The sequence below is a fragment of the Sesamum indicum genome, linkage group LG3 (assembly GCF_026168435.1).
Source record: "Sesamum indicum cultivar Baizhima isolate 11 linkage group LG3, ASM2616843v1, whole genome shotgun sequence".
NCBI classification, from domain to species: Eukaryota; Viridiplantae; Streptophyta; class Magnoliopsida; order Lamiales; family Pedaliaceae; genus Sesamum; species Sesamum indicum.
Genome location: NC_142659.1, coordinates 18617363 through 18642226, shown reverse-complemented (window position 1 = coordinate 18642226; position 24864 = coordinate 18617363). Strand labels below are relative to the sequence as shown.

The 24864-nt window shown below is 34.8% G+C and overlaps 1 protein-coding gene across 1 annotated transcript; it reads right to left on the bottom strand.

Annotated features, from left to right (window-relative positions):
* Window positions 1–7117: 7117 nt before the first annotated feature.
* LOC105158028 (alpha/beta-Hydrolases superfamily protein) lies at window positions 7118–24002 on the bottom strand. The gene is made up of 9 exons (XM_011074630.3): window positions 23572–24002; window positions 20523–20696; window positions 18151–18553; window positions 17415–17686; window positions 13998–14066; window positions 13798–13854; window positions 10580–10632; window positions 10397–10472; window positions 7118–8417 (listed from the first exon to the last, which is right to left on the bottom strand). Exons 1-9 carry the CDS (start codon window positions 23610–23612, stop codon window positions 7472–7474), a joined length of 2091 nt encoding a protein of 696 aa, XP_011072932.1. The 5' UTR covers window positions 23613–24002; the 3' UTR covers window positions 7118–7471.
* Window positions 24003–24864: the final 862 nt, after the last annotated feature.

Here is a 24864-nt window from a genome sequence, read left to right as displayed (position 1 = left end):
CAATAAATAGTGACTTTTTGTAATTTAATTTTAATTGAGCCAATGAAAGCATAATTAATTCCTATTAATTATAGTAGTTGGTGCCACTACCCTAATAGCAGCCTTCCACTTGTTTAATGCTCATGTTCTGTAATTAATTATTTTAATGGGATAAATAAGAAATGTGTCGTTGAAAAGACTAAAATACCCCCTTTATAGGGCAAAAATTAGAAGACAGGACAGAAGATCCGCATACTTATTCAATCCCACCCGACCAATTCCAAGACCCGAGAATAATGCCTATTTAGTTTTAAAAGAATCGGTATGGTTGAGGAAAGCATAAAACGCAATGCAAGAAAAAATAGATCAAATTTATTCCAATCAAAGGGAGATATCTTTTAACTTTTTGGGCATTCGATATTAAAACACGAAAACAAAAACGTAAAACCATACACTTATCGTTTTAGGATGGTTTGGCAAAAAGACAAAGTACAAACATCTAACAGCGAAATTATACCTTTTGTTTACTTGTTTTGATTTGTGCATTGTTTCTTTTACTGTGGAATCTTGTCATGCATGAGACCAATGTATGACTCCTCTGATTTCCACACCACACTAAGAATGGAAATCAAATCCTACTACTAGATAGAACAAGATCAATGAAGAAACAAATCCGAGTTATACTATCTATTAGTATAATCAAATCTTGTTTTGATTTTAACTTGAACCTAGTTCAAGAAGAACAAGAATCGGAGGGTTAGGTTTTTCGTAAGACAAAAAGCATGATTTGTTTTTTTTTTTTTTCACTTTTGAGAGTGTGAGAATTGTGATATCTTGAAAATCTGATTTTTCAACCATTATATTATCTCCAAGATAATTTTCAACTACTATATTATCTCCAAGACATGGGAAACTATTCTCTATTCGACCAATCATTGTGGCGACAAACTGAAAGAGCTTCAAATATATCTCAAAGCGCATAGGAGACTTGACTGTCATTTATTGATAGGTGACGGATTTTATCTTGAAGCCCACTGTCCTCACTACATTCTGACTATAGTAGACAAAGCTTATAATGACCACATCAAACGCATGATCATCTCTCGCCAGGCCCAAGATACAACCATCACATTTATATATGACTGTAGTGGTTCCTCAAATTCGATGACTAATCCAGTACTATCAGAGCCGAGGAATACCAGTCATACCGATCAAGCCTCAAAAGCTTTTAGTTGATGACTCATCATGAGTCAGTTCAGTCAACTTGACAACTTTATTGACCTCCAGCTAAAATTGTATAGATGTCTAACATCTGTTGCCGATAAAGTGTGATATTCAATGAATACAACACTTAGTGCAAGTCTCAATAAGACTCTCGATGTCTTATCTCAAGGTTCTTGACTTGGAACATTTCACACGCAATCCTAAAAAAATTATTTTTATAGCTGTCGTTCAATAGCAACCTAACTACATGGATTGTCTGTCTGGTTTATGGCCTTTGTTAAGATGTTAAAGTAACACAACATAAATAGTAAGTAGAACAAACACATATTGCCAAAATGGATACTTACTTTATTCATCAAATTCAATATTATATTCCAACATAATAGCTAAATAGATTACAGAAAATGCCAATCTAATAGACCTTCTGACCACCTATTCTAATATCCTCCCACTTGGTCTAAAGCCGTTCACCCATGTGCCTCAGACCCATTTTCTAAAGATGCTAAGCACGAGCAATCTACAAATCTGGCTTGGTCAACAAGTCTACTATGTTTTCCGTAGATGTGGTCCAACCATCTGTTACCCCTTCGTACCATCTTCCTAAGCATATGGTGACATCTAAGAATTTACTTGGATCTGTGATGAGATTTTGTTTTTTCAGCTTGTGTTATAGCCCTATTGTTATCGTCAAAGATAATTGCTGACTCAATAATACTAGGCACCACATCCAATTACTGATGCAGTTTTCGTACAAACTGCTTAAAAAGAACTTCTAAAGCCGCTATCTATTTAGCTTCCATGGTGGGATCCACTTTAGTACACTTGGAACATTTTAAAGCCACCAAACCACCACTCAACCTAAATATGAATATGAATCTGAATTGAAAACTTCATATCATCTACTTCAGACTGGAAGCTAGCAATGCTACAGCCTTCCAAAATCAACTATCCACCGTCGTACGCCATGACTGAACAACGTACTATATATTGCCTATAACATATGCATAGGGGAAAATATCTTTTGAAGGTCCCCATCAATCTTCGAAGAGTGCGTCTTGAAAATCTTAACCCCATGCTTTATAGGAACAAATCCAGTTATTTCATGGAGAATTGCATGAGTTACTGTGCTTTAGTGTCTCCAACATATTGACATCATTCCAAACGAGCAAGATGCAGTCTATTCAAAGCCTTAGGAATTCAACTGAGCTCCCACTAACCTTCTTGTATACACAAAGGTCAAACTCATTCTTGATAAAATTATACCCCAAATGGCTTCGTCAAATGTATATTGCATCTTCTGGAAAAGGTCCAACCTTGTCGGAATTCCTTGAATCCATGTTGGATCTCATGACCTTAAGCCTCTTTCCCGAATCGATGTCTAGCACATGTCCTTTGGATAGTTATTCAGTTAACTTGGTCAGACCACAAAACAAATACCTCTAAGGCTGTTGGTAGTCGACCTCCAATGGACTGGAATATTGTTAGTAGGAATTATAAGCTTAGATGTTGTTGTTTCATCTGCTGAGGGGTTGCCTCACTTGATTCCTCAAGGAGCAACTCCTCACGCCTGGTATTCGATGAAAATTATTTTTCTTGGGATAACCGATGAACCTTCACAAACTAGACATTAAGTCAAGTTTGTCTCCCACTAGTCTTTTGACGTATGGAAAAAAGCTACTCTACTTCGAGTCCTAGACTTTCCAAAAGCCCTAGATTTGTGAACTCGCTTCTGGCATGCGTATTTAGTGGATCAAATCCAACAGAGTGCGCAATCGTGATTTGTCCTACAAAGAGTTTCTTGATCATTTTTTCCTTCAAATGGGACTCGCGGGCTAGCAAGTTATCCAAGTCGTCTATTTCTAGACTCTTGAGTCTACCAACTTTGATAGGTGTCGAATCAACCAGAGATATATCCTACTCAAACTTATAAAAGTAGTGAGAAGGGTCGAATCCACAAAGATTGATTTTCAATTAATTTCTTTAAGAGTAGAAGCAAAATAAAATAGGAGAGTTTGTTTAAAGTCTAAATCTAAAACTAAATAGAAAAGAACACTTAAAGAGGGAGTAAATATGAGAGAAACGTTCCAATTAAAGATATGATCATGCTCAATTCCACAGTTAGTCATAGATACAAAGATGACAATCATTCATAATAGATAAATTGCTTATGGTCATTGGTATGGCCTAACGACCTCACATTTTCTTACCTTGCCGTTAGTTAAGGAACATTCATTGACTAATTTTCTAATCAGTAAACAACCTTGGAAATATTATCTAGATTTAATCTATCGAACAACATTAAGAACTAGAAAGGTCCAATTCTAACTAATAAACTCCTACGAGGATTTATTCAAGTTAGATTGTGCATTCCTCACAACATAACCAACCACTACGACACGATAAATTATGCTATGTTAACACTAGTTATTGAACTAAACAAACAATTAGGAATTTGCAAGTTCAATTGGCTAGCCAAATATTCTTAACAAAATTGAACAATGGGTCCTATCATCCATAAATCAGATTATTTGTAATAAAAACAAAGAGAATAATAATAATATCAATATGAATGAAAGTATAGAGCATAAATAAGATCTCACAACATATTGGAATTAAAGATTCACTGAACTTTAATCGGAACTAAAGAACTAGCTTAACATGCTCATGGAAGAACATATAAAGAGAAAAGAAGAAATATTGTAAAAAAACGCAAAGAATATCCAAAGATGGTATCAAAGATCCAAGATCAAATATATCCATATGATGAACTACATCAATTATTTATACTAATTAGTTTATTCCTATTAGAACTAAAAAAGATAGATACCTGATAGAACTAAAAGACCTAAGGAATTGAAATTATTATCCTAAAGAGTTTTCTTAAGCAGGAAGATCTTCCACTCAGCCATAGATCTCTCGATCAGCCACAAATTCTTCCAAAAATCGTATTTTGGACCTTCTTTTCTTTTTGTTGCTTTCCCATAGGTTTAGGCATGGGCAAGCTTAACTGGTCATTTCAATCGGTTAAAATATTGAGTGTGGCATCTTTCTTTCTTTTTCATTCCACCAATCTCTTATAAGCTAATTCTGCAAAACACTTGATTAGAAGTGTTTTAGCCTCAAAAGATATCACTGAAATTATAATAAACCTGCACTCCTATCAGACCTAGCCTTACATGTCAAACCTGCGCATTTTCTTGATTATCTATTATTCATTTGTTTTCAGTAGTTATGATAAATTATTCAATTGGATAGAGTAAAGAAAATTATGCAAATAAACTTTTATTAATAAAAAATTGTAAGCTAAACAAAATTTTGATCATGCTAGGTATATAATTGTAGTGTTTCAACTTTATCCTAACATAATTACTAACTAATCCTACAATTTCTTTAGCAACAGCTTAGCTTTAGGTTCTTCTCATCCTACTTACCATTCTACTTCTCTCCATTACCTGCAAACTATTACAAACATCAGCTTCACAACCGGTATCCAATACTTAAGAAGTAGAGTTAGTCATGTTAAGCTCAACAACAAACATACCTTGATTGGAGCTTAGGATAGTGCCTCTTCCAAACGTTCTCACGGCTATTCATCCAAACATTATTTTTTCTTCTAGAGTGTGGAACCATCCTCTTCCTTTATTTTCCAATCTTATCAACAGGAGTGCTCTGAGCACTTGCAGTAGCTTTTGCTTGACCCTTCTTCTTCCTCCAGCTTCGGCCCCCTTGTCTTTCGCCTTTAAGGTTAAAGCCACCTCCAACATGACCGTCGACTGCCCACTTCTTAGACGTCGCCTTAAACTGCACCAACTTGTTGATCAGCTTGTGGATGGACTTTGTAAGCCCATTATGTTGAAGTTTATGGCAAACACGTTATAAGAGGGAGGAAGTAACTGAAAAATCACATCCATGTATGTGTCATTCTCAAGCCCAACTTGAAAGTTTCCAATGGAAAACATCTTGATTCCATGCTCTTGCATAGATGACCCTTTAGTCATCTTGTTGCTGAGAGTGCCTTCGTTGTAGCATATCTAATATGTCAGTTCGAGTCTGTATACACCTCTTGAAGGGAGTGGATTGGCCTAGGAACACATGACAGAAGAGCTAGAAGTAATAAATGTGCATAATAATAAAATTACAATACAAACTAAGGGGCGTACACTTGTTGATTCTCGGGCATTCAATATAACACATGCGGATCATAAATGATAACAATAACCAATATGTAAAATCTGTGCATATGAGTCTATAGATAAAAACGAACAAATGTGATGAATAACATAAAAATTTGGATGTTACCTTATTGATCCTTTCAACCGATAAATTTTTTTGCTGATTGTTCACTTCAAACTCCAAAGAAGAAGTCCTCCAAAGATGATCTACACAACAAAAAGAGAAAAAACTTTGATCTCATTATTAGAGGAAATCAAACTCAGTTTTAGAATATTGTGATTCAAGAGAACTACACTATCAATTTAGTGTATTCTCTTTATAAAATATCCTTTTACTCTTCACTTGATCCTAGATAAAAAAAAGTCAAAAAACAGACTATGGAAGAGAAAAAGGGTGGCCGAGAGAGAGATTAGGAGTGAGGAAGAGCGATGGTGTATCTGTATTGAGTGTATGGAAGAATGAAAATATATCTAGATACATTCTACTCAATCCCACAAATCAAGCCTACTTTTACATGGTATGATCAAATCATACTATATAAAAGGGGCATCATATATGGCGAGAGTGCAACTCGTTCTTCTCATGTTTTCAAGTATGAACTCCTCCCTTCCTTACTTGGAAGTCAACCCCTAGCTAATGGGTCCTATTTTAGTGGATCAGGCTTTGTTTTAAATAAATTAAAACAAGCCCAAAGGTCCAATGAATTCTAATTAAATTCTATTTAATAAAAACCAATTAAATTAGACCCACTGTCATTTAATCTAATTAACTACATCAGTCCAAACATTCTTAATTAAAATATTCAATTTATTAATCAAGGTAAACCCAATTAAATTAATCTAACTAATTTAATCTTGGACTAATTACACTTTTGGTCCTATAGGATTGATCTCTTCTCACTTTTGATCCCAAACGTTACGAGATCGACACTTTAGACCCCCAAAATCCTAATTTTTTTAGGAAGTTTTCAACTAAACCTTTAAATACTGGGGATTTTATGCAATTTGTCAAAAAATAATATTAAATTAAAAAAGTATATTACAATAGCACCAATTTAGCTTGAGACCAAAATTACAGCTATCCCCCCTAAGGAGTTTTAGCGTAATATTTTTTAGGAGTTTTTGTGGGGTGTAGTAGTTACAACTATAATTCAAGAAGTGTATTTGTAATTTTGCAAAAGTCATGGAATGTTTTTTTTATTTTAGCTAGCATCCAGGATGTTAATATAATTTACTTTAAAATAACTACAAAGAAAAAATTATCAATTTTTGTTAAATTGAAATTTCTTGTCAAGAATTAAAAACTATTGGACTTTGACAAATTAATTTTATTTCAATATTAAATTTTTTTTTATTATATTTTATGTTTGCTTAACAATTTCAGTTAAACTAAAAGTGAATTACAAATAGCAGAGTATTTCTCATCAATTAAAACAATTACTAACAATTTCTAGGAAAATATAATTGTATATACTAATATTTCGATGATATAAATATAAATAAAATTATTAACTTAATATTTTTGCACTTAACAAATAATATAATCATTTCTAAACATATATTTTTACCCGTGCAACCATCGGGATATGTTCTAATAAGTTAAAACACCTCAAGATAAGCATCCAACAGAAATATTAGGTTCCTCTTAATGATAATACACAATATTTTAATATAATACATATATATATATATATATATATATATACTCTCATGAAATCTAATAACCCTCCTGATAACTTGAGTATAAGAATAAAATTTTCAATTATTCAACTAACACAATAAACCCTTGCACGGGAACTGCCTGTAATGGTAGTCAGATGCATTTACAAGAATTTTTGGAAGAAAAGATACTTACAATAAATACCAAAACCATAGATCAGATATGGTTACAGACAACATATTTCATTCTACAACTCTGTTTTCTATCTATCGAATCCACGAAGTCCTCGTCTCCTCAAATCCCAGACAAAAGGGCCACCAATTACATTAAGCACTGTTGGAACTATTTTCTCTATACACATTAATATGAACATTGTAGAAACATCCTGAAGCACTATTTAAAAGACAGGTTTCAGGTACCGACATGCCATCTGCTTTCATTTAGCGATTCCTGCATGTAAATCTTTTCTTTTCAGCTTAAGAGATTTTGGTCTAGGCATCTGCTTTGATGGGGAACCAACTAGTAGCAGCCGCGACATGACATATGACAAGAGTTCCTCTCGATGTGAGAATGTGAAGTCCAAGTGTGCATACTCAAACTCACTGTATGAAACATCAACTCCCGCATCTTTCATCAACTTGTAGTGCTGCCTCACCATAGACGGCTTGATCACCTTGTCCTTCCTTCCAGCAACAAGATCAACAGGAATGTCGATAAAGCCATAATACTCACCCAAATCCAGTGGCTCCGGGGAACCATAAACTTCCATATTGGAAGCCGCACTCCCGTAATCAAACATTACAAACTTCCTTGAATGCTTCATCTGTGCCAGATGAAGAGCCACCCGGAATGCAACACCGGGCATGTCGTTCATATTGTAATGAGGCAAACCTAACACTCCAACCCAGTTAGAACTGTCCCCGCCGACAACATAACTCATGAGGGTCTGTACAAGTCCCCCAACTGCAGGTAAGTTGTGGAAGTCACGAGCCAACTTATTCATCAGCATACGGAAAAACCTAGTGGGGATGTAGAAAGCCGGCAAGAGAGGTGCTAGGATGGGAGCAAGACAAAGAAACAGGTATTCTACCACTGTGAATGCATAGCTGGAATCATGGTGGAAGCCAGCTGGTGATAATAGGATCATCCTGGAAAGTCTATGGGGCTTTTCCTCGATCCGACGTGTTATAACATACATCAAAATAGCAGCTCCGCCCAGGCTGTGACAAATTGCACATATTTTGTAAGGTTGATCAATATTACTCTCTACCTCCAAATCAGATTGTTTGGACTTCAATTCAGAAATTTTTATTTCATGTATCTTCTCTATCATTGCTGGTATATCTTCAGTACCATGCTCATTGATGGAATAAGTCCAATATCTGCAACAATTCAGCATAATCAGGAATGTTACGTAACAAGAAAGAATTATAAACAGGTCTCACCTTCAATAAGTATATTAGATATGAAAAATGAACTCAGTAATTTCCATAAATTTTATGGAACAGAAAGTTGTCCCACGATGCAAAATTAAATAATCTAATATCAAGAATTTAGTATCAACTGTCATCTCAACAAAAATCCTCTTACAGTATAAACATACAAAAGATAGCATCTCCAAATACTTCATGATAACTAATAGAAATGTCTAGCTGGGATCTTACTCGGAGAGAAACAAAGAATATTGTACATATTTGTTGCTATAAACTGAATATTTTGCTACTCTTTTTACACAAAATCTTGACAGCAATTGAGATTGATACTTACCCTCTCTTTCTTTACACTGTCATGATCATCAAATCATATTCCGCGATTCATTATTTGAGACATCTATCTAATTATAGTGATTAACTTCTCCCTTAAGCCATACCAACTGTTCCAGAAGAAGCCAATGATAATTTCAAGATTGACCAAATTCTAAGAATGCATGCCAATATGCTGCTTTTATCTTTTCCAAAATATAATGCACCTTCAAAGGATATGTTGGTATCTTCCCAAACCAACAGATAGTGCAAGCATTTAATCAACGATACAAAGGACAAGCTTAAACGCGAATATTAGCCCTAAAGTTGAATGTATATTTACCATCTTAAAGCTAACAAGATAAAACCAAGCAGCAAAATTTGAACAGTAGGAGAAATATATTTTTCTAAATGAAAGATATATTCTTTATTTCTTACACCTCTAATATGATATAATACAATGATTGACATATGAAATTCAAATAAATCATAATAATATATTCTGAAAAATTGACATGCTATGGAAGCATAGGAGAACATTTCATCAATTGAAAAATGTTAACCATGCTAAACTCTTCCAGTTATGAGAACATCTCTCCCTCCAGATTATTAATAACTATGCAAACTGCAAGGTTTTATATTACAAGCAATATGATAGTATGACAATCAAAAATTCCCAGAAACTAGTGAAAAACAAAAGGCATGATTTCAAACAACACATTGAGAACGAGATAGAGCAATCTCATTATAGCATAACCTAGATCAAGATCCTATGATGTCATAACATATACGCCCATAGCAAATCTAATTGATCAACCACATCTTATCCACCTCTCTTTACCCCACCACAAAACTGAAAGAATATTATACCTGCTGATGACTTAATATCAATGCAATGCAACTGATATCTGAGACCGAATATAGATATAATTACAATGGGATATAAGAATCAATGTACAACACTACAATAGGCATCCCATTCCTGAGATCTCAACAACAATTATAACTGCCTAAGTTTTCAAAATCCAAATACCAACAGAAATTTCAAAATCTAAGTCGAGGATCAGGGTGGTTTACTATCGTTCAGAACACAAATTTATCTGCAAAAGTCGATAGGCCCACTTACGTGGTGGTTAGCGTGCCCAGCTCTGTTTGCTACTGCAGTTTACCTATTACTTATTTCAGAAAAGAGAAATCATGGAATGCATAGGACTTCCCCTATTGATGTTATCTCTTTAAAAATTCATTGTTAAAGTTATCAGCTCTACAACTTTTAATTGGTGAAAGTTCCAGAAACAATGACTAGTTTATCTTTGAGTGGATAATGGAGTCAACCCATATCCATTTTTAAGTCCCAGTAGGTTTCTTTCTAGGGTTCTCTAAAGCTGCTATTCAGGTCTTCTTGTGTGATTTTTATTGCACGCAAATCCACATAACGTGATGTACATTTCTCAAGTCACACCAGAAATTTATATCATGTGATTGTCTCATTCATTAATTTACTCATTGTTTTTATGATATTATTGATCAAAGGCCCTGAAGATTAAGTATCTCTGTCCACTATTTTATGTAAACACAGAATCATTTCAAGCATCTTACTGGATGAGATAACTACTTACTGTCGTGATGAGATATTTTTGTTAACATGTTCTCTTGAGACCAATCCACGAAAGTTCCCAAGGAAAACATCATATCCTGGATAAGGAAGGCAAAAACCATTTTCAATATCAACAAGTTCTACTCTCAGAAGGACAGAGACTATGTGAACCATATTGAAAATAACAAAGACATCTGGTACAAACCTTGATCATAGGCTGCAAAAGCCGGAGAACCAACAACCCCATTGGACACCCAACTGTAAAAGCAGCTACTAGTGTGAGAAATATGAGTTATGATACAATAAAAACATCCAAAAAGTTTCAAGAATCTGAAGACTCGGGATCATCAATTAGTTTGCCCAGTTGCCATATAAAATCCATAACCCAGAAATACAAACCAATATAGAAAAGGAAGAAATTTGGCTGAAGGAAATAAATCTCCATTAAGAAATGCAGAAATTCAATATCCATCAATGCCAAATGCAAGTACGTGTCATCCACAAGATATGATTACAGGAGAGACTAAAAAACAAATGGAGTTTCCATTTTACAAATGAATTGTTCCCAAGGATCACAGCATCAACATATGAACTCTCAAAGTTGACCGATTCCTCTACTCCATTTCTTCCCCTTCTCGTCTACTAATCCCACCTAAAGGTTGCTTGGTCCACATGGTAGAACTAACACTTACTGAGCTGCGGTCTAGGACCCAAGTTCTATGGAGCTTACCCTATTACTAGAGAAGCACAAAAGATTTTTTTCATTTCAGCTTCCTAACTAGGGTTTACGAACCCCATACGACGATTCTCAAAATCCTTACTATTAGCACCCATCCTTAAATAACTCAATGCCACAACATCACTAGCAAAATTACCAATGTATGACCAGGTATCTTCTACTAAAACGCAAATCTAAAGACAAGCTTGAATAAAGCAATGCCATCACATCACTAGCAATAAATGCCAGTGTCAGGTATCTTCTACTGGAAGGCATATTTGAAAAACGTGTATTTTTGTCATTGGCTTGGTCTTATAGTTTGTTCAATAGAAAATGGAGTCGGTATCTATCGGACGGCACTAAGTTTCTCTCTAATGTTCAGACTCTAAGGTCAACATAAAGACTTCCTGAGTCCTGTGCATCATGTAAGACACAAGACAAATATTTTCAAAGTCAAGATATATATAAAGAAAATTGTTTTTTTCTTCCATGGCTCTCTAAATTTCTTTCAGTTCTCTCAAAAGCCACCCCAGATACTTTGCATATTATTCTAGTCCTCCCCAACTAAACACTCTTGCCCTGTGTACACATGCTAGTTTATTCTGGTCTGTTATTGCTGCTTTGATCCCTCTTGTTTTTTTTTGTCACTGCAGATGGATAAAGCAAAGGGGTAGTAGTAGAAAATCCTGCTTCAAAGGCAATGAACATTTTCTATATCTTTAGCTTGAGGATTTCAGTTAAGATTTTCCTTTCTGAAAGTCTTAGAATAAATACAAGGCTCTTAAGCACATACCAGAGCTATGTCATTTCTTGTTGCATGGGAAATTGTCAAAATAAGTGTGTTTCAGACCAAACAAGCAAGTGAAAAGAGGAAACAGTATTTTTTCATGGACCCTTCCAGTTCCAGTTCTACATCTAGGTCTACTAGTAGCCAACTTCTGCAGTAATGGAACTTCATATAGAATGTGTAATCCTTATATGTACGATCCAAGTTGTTCTTGTGAAGAAGACCACACTAACAATGATTAGTCGTCTTCTCCAAGGAAGTGTTGCAAAATGAAAACTCAAATCAGATCTTCCTTCCAGGCCGGGCACCATAAATCTCCAAATCCAAATATGGAACTATATGGGGAGCTTGCCTACTTGGAGAAAGGGAAAGTTGTGTATAAACAAAAAATGGTAGCCCATATCTTCTTACTTCCCCGACATTGAAACCGCACATGATGTTCCATTATCTGACAGATTTTCCATCTCTAGAAAGATATGTTGGTTCGGCCCAAAAAAGTCTTCAAAGCCATATGTATAAAAACGCTATTGTTGACAAAAGGGAAATTTGAAGCCCCTAAAACATGTTGAAGAACCACTAAGATGGTGAACAGTAAATGCAAGAGGTTAAAGACAACCCTGACCACATTGGATGCCAAGATGCAAGTCCTTGCCAAAGTCGGATCTACTAAAATCCACAGTAGACAACCTTGAGGCCTCTGCAAAAGATTCATAATGATCTCATCCAGAAAGTCTAGCAGCTTGACACCCTTTCTCATCATTCTTTCTTATTCAAATTTCCTTCTCTTATCTCCTCTTAGTTTCTTTATACTTCAGATATCCTTTTGTTGCATCATTAACGAATAGCTTTTCAATGCATTTCAAACCCAAGAATAAACCTCGTGCCCTTCTCCCAAAGTTTCCACTCGCAGAATATTTTAGAGCAATTTACCTGAACTAGTTCGACTTACAGGGTGGTTCCTGGCATTATAAATTTCATATTCTTGCCTAAGCTTCTTTTTCTTTCTCCCTGTCTTCCAAAGAAATTCCATAGATGACCAGGCAGGGTACAACCCATCAAAAGCCTAGTGATGCATCCAAATCAAGAAATAGTGAAAATTGTGTATTCAACCTACAAATTGTATATTCATTTCAGAGCATACTAACAACTCAATGACTAAGCCTACTGAACAAATCAGTAGACTTAACAGAAGAAAGAGGCTCTCAGGTTGCATAACATTTTGTACACAACAGAATACTTAAAGGGATGAAGACCTCCTATTCTCACATTCCAAACATGAGCAAAATAGATTATCAGCATTCTTACTGTAAGGTTCAGAAGCAATTGACGCCCTTAATATACCTTTACAAAGATTTGGAAATATTAACTAATGGTACAATGTCTAAGCCATCACAGCGACTTTGTTAAGAGACTACTATCTTGTGACAACATGTTTAAGGTGATCAACTTCTTATCTAGGTCCAATTTATTGGAAGGGATCACAATTATAAGCCAGAACAAAAATATACAGATAACACCATAAGTCATCTCCTCTCATTTCACTTCTTCAAATCGTACCATGCAATATTATTCTTGAAAAGCATCCTTGATTTTTATGGTTGGACTGTGTATTGAGTTGATGACAAACTAAGATTCATACTTGTCCTCCTGACATGCCAGGAGCAAATGTGGAAGTAAGAGCACTCAAACCAATTTCTAGAGTAGCCACAACAGTAGGACATAACTAAAAAACTCTATGAAAGGTGTCAACTACAATTTGATAGAAGCCATGGCAAAACTTCTAATGTAAGTAATAGCACCACCTTGCACAAGTTCAGGCCATTAATTAGACATCAGTTATGACATAATAGAACAATTGAGAATAAATTTCAAATGAACACCAAATCTGCACTACAAACTGATCAAAAACACAACTCACCCCATAGATGAATCCAATATTCCGTGTTGCAGAAAAACAACTTTCGTCGAGTCTCTCCTGCAATCAACTTACAAGCATCAGGATGTGCTGTTGGCATATCGTCAATTTTAAAATTTCGTCTATATCACAAAACCTCAAGAAAAATGCATCGCTATAACAAGCAAACTAGACCGCTGCTTCCTCTAAGTAACAGCACACACCTTGGGATCCTTTCAAGAAGAAGTACATAACCATCAGCCGTGACCACATGAATAGCTTCATAAGGATACCTACATCAGAAAAGACATTTAAAAGTCCACTCGAATAAGCAGGAAAAAGTGAGCAAACAGGTTCATGTATGGGCTTGAATGTAACTTTTAGACTGTTAAAGAGCGCAAATACTCAAGTACTTGAATATTAACTTCAACTTTCAGAAATGAATAAGATTCCAAGCTACACATTTACACTAAATTGGACCTGTTGTTTGCGGGAGAGGCAGCTAACAAAAACAAAATTTCCCAACATCTCAGAAAACTCATGGAGTGCCTCAAGTCCATAGGAAATTTTGTGAGTTCTTTTACCACCCAATATCAACCTCACAAACCAAGAGAGAAAATATCCTTTACTTGACCTTACCTTCAACTGAGAAGGCATCAAAACCCCAACCCACCCACCCACCCCCCCCCCCCCCCGGCCTCCCAGAAAAAAAAGAAAAAGAAAATAAAATGAAGAGAAAAGCAAATGGTTATATACAAGCTCTGTATTGCTGCCTTTTGTGCATGTATATATGCTGTTTTGAATGCTACCAATGCGATCAGCTTTACTAAGACATAAAATGTGGAGGCATGTAGTTCCTAGGCTTAAGCAGACTAGAAACTCATATGGAAAGATTTATTAGTTGAAGCTAGTTGGAAAACCTCGAGTATAGTTACACAATTCCATCTTCCCTCCTTCTTTTGAATGTAAGTAAGTATTATCTTTTGATTAAAAAATTCCCCCTTTTCCAGGGGAAAAAAAATTACATCCCAAACTATATATAGCTCACTTAGTTTTGGAGTTAATCAGGAAAACATGATCAGAGAGATTTATGAACAAACAGATACCAAATTGGCTCAACATAGCAGAATGATGCATGCAATCATGACTCTTGGAACTTAAGTTTAGCTGAAAATAAATAACATACTTGACCAAAAATAGATACCCACCTAAAACTCTTTGATCACAAACTAAACTTTTTCTCCCAATTAACATTGAATTTAAAGATAAGAATTGAGCATATTCTATATAAAGAAATGCATATTACATCTTCTCTATATTTCAAAAATCACCATTAATAAACACAAATGTCAAGCAACCACGCTCCATTTGCAAAATTCTCCCACATAACATATCACAGAGAAATACTAATATTTCTTGTTACTGAAAGTGTGAATCTCTTAACTCTAAAAGAGCTACTATTTGAAGTGGAAGATAAAACCAATGTCTATATTCAAGTGTTTATTAAATGGTGATTTCATTGACACAAAATCCACTAGTACATTAGTACTTTCATCTCTATGATATATTTGTTAATTTTTCTCTATCTTTGATGATTACTATTCTTAGATCTTGCTTGAGGGAATCATTTGAAAGTTTTGGGTGGACCATACTTCCATGTCATGCCAATGGAGAAGAATCGACCTAATGGTTTCCATATAAACATGTATATTTTTCAATGTTTCTTAACTTAGTTTTGCAAATTTTCATTTTTTTAACTTTTGATGATTTTATTATTGTATTTCCAAAAGTTGGTAGTCACAGTGAAAACTCCAAGAAACTCGCACTTACAATGCAGTATAACTCAAACAAACCAACAACAAACATCTGTTAATCTCAGTAATCACTATGAACATAAACCATCAAGTATAATAACTTTTTCGCCTTTTCTTGGTAGAAGAAACTCTATGAAATGAATGAATAACATATTTATACAACTATATCTCAACCAAGCTTAAATATCCAGGAGGTGTTCGAGAGGAATGAATATCTATGCAATAAAGACAAAGGTTACTTTAAAATACATTACTTTTAACTAAGTCCTATTTTTACTATTATTTTTTTTTTTAATAATTACAATGTGTTGATGTCCATCTTTCTTTTTTTTAATACTTTATAGATTCTCACATGCAGAAATTTCATGTGGATCTACATAATGTTTCAGAAATAAGGGCAAGCGGCAAGAACTCTCTTTATTTGCTCTAGCTTAGATGTCAAAACTCAATATGTTTTTCTCAATGAGGTTTTTCAAATGTATTAGCTACCTATACTGATACTTCGTGCCACCAGTTTTTGCTTGCATCCACTTCTATCTGGCTTTTCTCTTTTCATATTTTGTCAACTATCATACTCCACGTAACAAGTTTGGTTTAACTATATGATGAAATAAACAAAAAGTTTACCAATAATCTACATAGAACTCTATTAGCATCATCTTATAGAGAATAAAACTCAAGTAGAATTAAATAAATACAAACATTCTTGTGTTACAAAAACTAGTGCAACGATTTTGAAATCTATACTAATATAATAAAAGTAAGGCCCTCCACACTTACAAATGGTGGTTAGTGACACCGCCGCACTAATTTTAAAATATGACAATTATACCCGTAATTAGATGATTCTAAAAATTAATTGTAATTTCCTTCTTTTTTTTCTACAAAAGTCACTCCACGTCATTTTAACACCACCACACTAATTCTCTAATTATTTTGTTGTGCCGATAATATGTCACGGTTTTTTTTCTTGTCTTTCTTTCTTTTTTTTATTTTTTTATTTTTTTGAAATGTGAGTTGTGTTGGTATGTAAATTTTTTTCTCATTTATAATATATTTTAAAATGTGAAAGATTATTTATTATATGCACGCAGGAAAACATAGTAATAATACAAGAGAAGACAATGAAGAAAGTAGTTTCTGATAAAGACAATGTGTACTGGTGCTATATGTCTTGATAAAATGCACGTATTTACAGACTTTCATTTGTACAAAATTGTATTTCATATCAGTGCACTGAATCCTAATAAGACGTGACATCCATCTAACTCAAAAAGTCAGTAACATAATTAATTAATGTTGTTAATCTGTCTATATATAATAAAAGAATTGATGTTATCCACTTTAAGTGACACTCACTGGCACATCTGGATAGACTCGTTGATCTCAACTTGGCTGATTAAGAAATCAATAAATCCTACTTTTAATTTGTTAGCAAGTGTATTTACCATTTCTTTATCCAAAAGAGTCCAACTTAAAGAAGGCAGTTGAATTGAAATTCAGCTTCACATTAATAAAATAATTTGTCCGTACAATCTTTATAAAACTATCTAAGTACCCTTAATAATCTTGTAGTTCCATAGAATAACTTAGTCAAAACTGAGTTTACCAAGCTACAATTTGTGACAAGTAAATTCATTGCACCAAGTAGCTCAACAAATAAAATCAATACTCATATGTATGGAAACATCCAGATCTGATTCATCAAGATCCAACAAACTAGAGCATCAACAGAAAGCATAATGTATCTTGTTTAAAATACCGTCCATGAAAGCACATTGAAGAAATGAGCTCAGAGAAGATAAGATAAAATCAAACTTCACATACCCCAGCTCTGTTATGACATCCTGACATGTCCGAGCATCTGTATTGAGAGTACCGTGGAAAGTTGTTTTCTTTTCTGTAGGAGCTGGATCATTATCTGATAGAACAGAAGTGGAGACAGAAGTGACAGGAGCATCTGCATGACAATTTCTTTGAGAAGAGAACCATCGAGATACTCTTCTAAGGGTATCTCCTGGTGCTAGAAGACAGTGAGCCCCCTTGTGAACTACATCGAATGCAGATTCTATGAAGATCTCAATTGCTAGGTGGAGATCCTGAAAACATCAAAAAGAGGTTATCTTCACTTATGTACTGCTTACGTAAATGCAATCTAGAGATATGCAGTCTTCCCATAGACTTTTTTGACATATATGATTCTCGGCGTGGTGTTGTCACGGTGCCATATGTACCTTCTCCTTGGTCATTTAGTGGTCATGTTTAGAACATTTCAAGCTTTACTTCTTGCCTTTACCATTTCTAAATTTCTTGCAGTATTTCTCGTCTTGGTGTTAGATTTCACATACTCAAGTCCTTTGATTTTTCGCCAACAAATTTCTTATTCTTGGGAAGTATTATGTCCAATGAAGTTAAAAGCTGGGCATCCCTGACAGGTACGGGGTTAAGATTCCATCAGAAGATATTTTTTTATGTCCTGCAGATAGCTAGAATATGATCCCACCACCTAGATATAAGAAGAATATGGTCTCATCATGGAAAGAAAATGAACATGGAAACAAACCTCAACAACGCCGCGCCTGCGATCAGTGGCCCTCTGAACAAAATGCTCCTTGAGATTTTGCAATCTTCTAGGAGAATTTGCAAATGAAGGGTGGAGGTTCCGTGATCTAGCAGGGGCTCTTGAATCCCTATGAAAAGCTGAAGAGAAAAAATAGCGTGGGGCGCCCAAAAGCAATTTCATGGGAAACAGAATCCATGAAATTAAACATCTGACCCAATATATCCAACTTCTATTTAGCTTAGCCCTAGTGAAACTGCTTTCCCTTGAGAATCTGGAACTTTGTGACATAGGAGTTCCAGGATAAATATCGCTATCTTCTCCATCAGATGAATAATATACACTTGATGATGTATCAGAATCGACAGAGAGCTCATGAATGAAGTGATTGAAAGATGACACGCCACTGCATCCATCAAGCAGAAAACCTTACAATCATGTCAAGCACGAATGCTGAAAACATAATTTATGCAGAGACAGAAACAAGCAAGAGAATGGGGTTGGTGACAAGTTCTGAATTGGGAATAGCCCATAGCAATTGTTGTAAATTTTACAAACTTGCTATGTTAATACTCTTGGAAGCATGTAACTGTAGGAATAGCAAAAGATGGGTGAAGATCCATAACATGACCAGAAAGCTCCACTCAGTCGGGCATCTTGTACACGCACATACTTAACAAATTAAATCATACTCATTATCGGATTTTGCTGAAAACCATCTAAATTACTTTGCTACCTAAACTCAAGGCAAAGATGATCCTCAGACATCCCCAATTCTCAATAACTTACTAGGCTTAATAGCTAAACACATAGCATCAGTATCATGAAGCGACTACATAATCACAATAAAAGCACATTGACACTATTACCAATCCTCCTAATTCCTAAACTCTAATAAGCTAAGACTGCTTCAAACCTACCCAAGTTCTGAATGAAACTATTCATGAATGGGCATCTACAGACTATTTAATGGATTCTCATGCCTGCCTCAGGAAAGAAAGAATGATTTAAACCTTTATCCTAAACATGTCACTGGAATGTAACACGAATTATAGACCCAACTATACCAAATATATCCTTAGTTATCAGGAGTCAGGCCAAGGATCAACATGGATCACCTTTTTGACTTATAGGAGGGGCATCTCGAAAAGTCAACCACCATAGTTTAATCTATTCATTTTACATTGATCTCTTCATAGTCTCATTACTATTAATAATCTCAACATTGCTCCTAACCTAAAAAGCACCATTAGCAGCATTTACTACAAACGGACACCCAGCATCCTCGGTAGCAGCCACTTCAACCAACTCACCGAGAAACTAATTTATTCTCTTCTTATTTTACCTAATTTATCTAACATACACAATTTATGTGAGTGTGCGTGTGTATACACATGTACCACTACTAGTCCAGAAGAATCATCCATCTGTTGACACACCAAATAAGGACAAAAAAATGAAAGATAACAACTTTACCCACTATCCACCCGCTACACAAGTGATGAAATAACATAACAAAAGTACGCATGCACTACCAGCTTGAAAATTTAGGACAACACAAAGGTCAAAATTGGCAAAAACCGTCAGACAGGATACTGGGTTTTCAGTAACAGGATTGATGATTATCTATAGGAGCTGACAGAAAGTTCCCACCCATTTCACTATAGAAGATATTCTTAAGCAAGACACACATTTTGTTATTTGTCTATTCATTTAAAATATTTCTTGGGACTGCATGTGATAATGGTAAAATTTGTACGAAACATAAAACCTAAGAAAATTGTTCTACTAAGACTGTGACTTTTGAAGTAGCTTAGCTACCCTTTCATGCCATAAAATTATATAGCCAAATCAAGCCAAACAAAGTTTCTAATAGCCAAAAACTACTTATTACTACCATAGTTGGTTAAAACTTAGCAAATGCAACATGCCAAAATACAAAATTCTGTCGCATCAGAACAGAACAGAAGGCGTTCATACATTAATCAGAAACTGACACCTAGAGTAAATAATTGCACATTTTGGTACCAGGGTGATTTTTCCTTCCACATCTCATTTATCTTAATATTGACTAAAAATTTATTACATGAGATTCAAAAACTACCAATGAAAAAAATAAAGTCAAAGAGCCATTTGAGAAGATAGAGACACCCTTATTTATCATATAAGTTCATACTCAATCAGTGTCAAGAGGCTTTTCCATCTTCAGATAGCAATGTATAATGTGAAAAAGCTTCAGAGGCGACTGTGATTATTATGAAACAAAATCTGCATTATTTTAATACCAAGGAGATTAATCATAGTTGTAATCACATTCAACAAATAAATACTTGGAATTCTCACAAAAGGATTATTGGAAAGGAACAAAACCCTACTTCTCCATCCAGCGTGGGAGTCGAGGTCCACGAAAAGTTGGCCTAAGCTCCCAACCATGAATGCCTTCAAGAATAGAAGCCTTACCAGGCAAGATAGCCAACAACATTGCTGACATTCCATTTATCAATCTTACCACATTATTCAGTGATTCATAAGTAAACGTCTTCACAGACCTGATAAGCCATATCAACAGAGAAAAGAATTAGAATTCTAATACACTAGGTTCATTTTGAACTGCCCTTAAGCCAGATACATCTCGCAAATAAGAACAACCAGTTGCAATAACAAATCATAAAGCTGCATGAAACCTGCTTATATCGAGTGAAGCAAAGCATACAAGCCTTCTCAGAGAAGCATATTCAACCACTAAATATAACATGGTTTGGAATCAAGACGTGAAAAGGAAAGCAAAAAACTGTGCAGTCTTACTTCTGATAGTAATACAAGCAAGGATCTATTGAAGCGCAGGGCCTACCAAACAACAGAAAATGGACAATCACAACAGTGACTATTCTTGTCGTTGGTTCCTTGAAATTTATGCCCACTTGTCAAAGCATGTGAAACAAAAAAAAATTCAGAAGTTTTCTCAGTGATCTCCGGTAAGGGTCTCCATAAAACAAAAATATAATCCAGAAGACAGATTTTGGTTTTTCCCCAAGAAGCATATCATGAAAATGTATAAGTGAATGTTTGATTCGGAGCAGCAATAAACAATCTAGCAAATTATCTCCCAACAGTATGATGCTCCGTCATTTCCAGGTATGGAATGGTTAGGGCTTGGGTGACTAGGGGCATTGCAGTATGCAGATAATGTGCACCTTCTGCTTGGTGTACTTCGACTTGTAGCTGCAGAAAATACCAACTTGTTTGGAGAATTGGATTACTGCTTTACTTATTTCAAACAGGTTTTCTTCATCATCTTCTTTTCATAATTTAATGAACATAAAACTGCTCAACATTGTTTTCCAAATGGAGCAACAAATGCATCTTTGGACTCCTGAGAAGTCTATATAATAGAAAAACAACAACATTTCCCAAAATTCAATAAATCATAAAGTTTCCTTTGAACTGTTATAGAGTTTCCAGTAAGCATGATAGAAAAATGTGTATTTTAAGTAAAACATTACTTTCCACCACAAAAACTAATAGACAAGAACGAACAGAACATCAAACATATAAGTTATGTTTGTGAAACAATATAACTATGTTTAACAATTACTTACAGAAGTCAATGAACTAGAGCACTAAAACATGAATGGACATTACCATGAAGCCCGATTTTCCAAAATGCTTACAGAACTGGCAATAACATTTCATGCTGTGGCATATATTCAATTAAATAAGTGTTCGGTTAATGTTTCCAAAAGACATTCACTTGATTTTGATAGAAAGAATTAAAACCATTCTTTAGTCAAAAATTTTCCACCTGATTTTTCTCAAATATAATATAATCCAGGAAAAAATGTAAAAGAGAGTGATCCATTGGTAGTAAGACATGAAACAAAACAAAAACATTCCCTATTTCTTTTTGTTGATTTTCCTTATTGAACTGCATGTCAAATGAAGCCTCGTGCGATATAAAAACAATATTATGTGTTACAAACAAAGATTGGCGAATGTCAATGTAGGAACGCACACCGTACCAGAAGAAAATGACTTAATAGTCGGTTGGAGCAATGTGGTTATCTAGCAACTCCACTCAATTATTTTCATAATGAGGACAGATGTAAACTGGTGACAGAAAATCTCAGAATGTTGGAATCTGGAATAGCCCCATAAGCATTGGAGTGACAAGATGATACTACATGCAACCTTAGAGTACTAACAATTTGGGAGGCCTATATGCGCATGCTTAGGGTATTCTTCGACGACTGAAGGAGCAGTACAAGAATATTATGAGGCTACCTGTGTAATTTTAGAGTTCCACATTGCTTATAGGAAGAAGTTTAGGTTGCTCAACAGGTAGGTGCAATGTGTTTCTTTAAACAATGCAGATTAACCATGTCTGCAAAGAGAAAAGAGCAGCCTCACTTTCAACCCTCAGCTCATTGACTTATGAGTTAGGCCGAGACATAATGACATCAGAGTAAATCCCAATTCTCAAGGTTCTATTGATACACAAGTTCAATCCAGATGTATCTTGATGCCATCTTAAACCTTTGAAGGATACAGCAAGTTTAGAATATTATCCCATATTCACTGTCAGAGAAAATTTTATTGGTTTCTAAACTAGACTCAAGGTGCACAGTGGGCCTGATCAGCCCAGGATCGGCACAGACCAGCCCAAAAAAGCCCAGCCCAGGACCGGCCCACTACCGTTTATCATAGTCAACTATGTAGAGAAGTAAGAACATATGCAAAATCACAAAGTAGGTAAAATATTAATCCTCATTCTAGTTTCTCACTTACTTTGTTTAAGAAACTTTGAAGCACCTTTCATAAACTTTTCTCAAAGATAAAATTCTGAAAACGGCAACAGTACTGAGTAAAACTATTAATTTTCAATTTTTATCTTAAGAATATAATCATCAAGTCATTGTAAGAATCGGTCTCTCCATTCAAGATATCCTCAATGACAAAGATTTCTCATCCCCTTGAGATAGCCTAGAAATTCAAGTATTTTAATCAACTAATAGAGCTAATTGCCTTAACAAGCTCCCAAGTAAAAACAGGATGGATGGCTAACAAAATCACATAGCTCTCCATATAATAGGCAAGGTCGTGACATTTAATAAAAGTCAGTTACGTCAAACTCATAGGCGTATCAATGTAAATCCCTCCGAAGAAAGTAAGCTAATTACCAATATGGGCTCCTCTCTTGCAGCCTAAAACGAACACTCCCCTAAATTCTAGCCACCGAGTCCACCATGAAAAGGGAACTAATGATGTTGATAACCAAATCATCAAACGTACCAAAAAAGCTGCCAACTAAAGAAATAACTACTCCATCAGATCATAATCATCAGCAAAACCCAATATCTTCATATATTAATCAATCAAAATTACCAAATCATGCAAAGAAGAAAACAAAAACGTAAGCTGACTCACTCTTTCGTGACAGCCAGAACATTGTCAACAAGCCTTTGCATTGCACCCCGGATTCTGCTCCCCTCTTTCTTTCTTTTTTTCCCCCTTCTTTCCCTTTTCCCTCCGAACCCAAGAATAGTTCAGGGATATTCAGATCAAAACCTTTTTCTATATTATTAATACGCACTATAAGCGAAAAATTGCACCAGTTATGGAAGTAGAATAGGAATTGAAGACGAGAGAGAAGTCTGGAATCCACCAAATCGAAGGAGCTTTGTGCTACGACGCCGATTCTTGTCGTCCGGACTAAGGCAGCAGAGGTCGGTTAGCTTTTGGAATCGGGTTGGGGCCCGCACCAATAAAACACTACGGAATAGATGTGTTTACACGTGGTTGTCAACTTACTTCCTCTTCTCCTGATGACGTGGCCATGCCGTACTCTCACCACAAATTTTTTCTTTTTTTCATTTTTTTCCGCATTTCAGTTCATGTTATTTTGTGGACTTATAATATTGTCTTATCGTTCAAATTATATTTAGCAAATTACACAAAGGAAATATTTTTCAATTTGTGGAATATTACGTCTATTTGTTAAAATTTTTCTAGTCAAAATTCATATAAATAACGGATAATTATACTCTCCTCTTCTGAAATTTAGTGTAATTATACCTAAATCTGGAAAATTATATTTACTATTCATGAGGTTCGCTTTATGTTTAACAAATAAATGCTTTCGTTAATTAAAATTCATCCAATCTATTGATATTAACAAAAGAATAAAAAAAATCTATATTTAACCTAATTGAGTTACTTTGCAGGTCAGATAATTTGTTTTTATAACTAAATTACTCTCATATATCTTTGCACGTTAATACATGTGAGGATGTATATTTTCATCGTTATAAGGGTAGTTTAGACGGAAAAAGAAAAATTATTTATGTGCAATAAGTCGGTAATAAGTCAATCAAGCATAAATATTGATTATCATTCAGTTCTTTTTGTTAATATCAGCAAATTCAGTTAATTTTAACTAATGGAGGGATTTATTTATTATATGAAAGCAAACCTCAGGGTGCTATATATAATTTTTCAAACTAAAGAGGATCTAAATGTAATTACATCATACATCAAGAGAAGGGAGTATAAGTATCCCTATAAGTAATTTATTTACGCCCATACTTTCTCTTAAGTTCTTTGTAAATAATAAATATTTGTTGTTGATAACTATAAAATGTCGAGATCGATTGCTATAATTTTGGTCCAGTACTTTTACAACATCGCCATCCTTATTACAAGTTTTATTATGGCACTCCC

Coding starts and splice junctions, on each gene's coding strand:
- LOC105158028 (XM_011074630.3), bottom strand. CDS start 23,612: ATGCAAAGGCTTGTTGACAATGTTCTGGCTGTCACGAAAGA. Junction 18,554..20,522: donor CTCCCACGCTGGATGGAGAA/GTAGGGTTTTGT, acceptor TGATGGATGCAG/TGGCGTGTCATCTTTCAATC. Junction 8,418..10,396: donor AAAAATATCTCATCACGACA/GTAAGTAGTTAT, acceptor GAATTGTTGCAG/ATATTGGACTTATTCCATCA.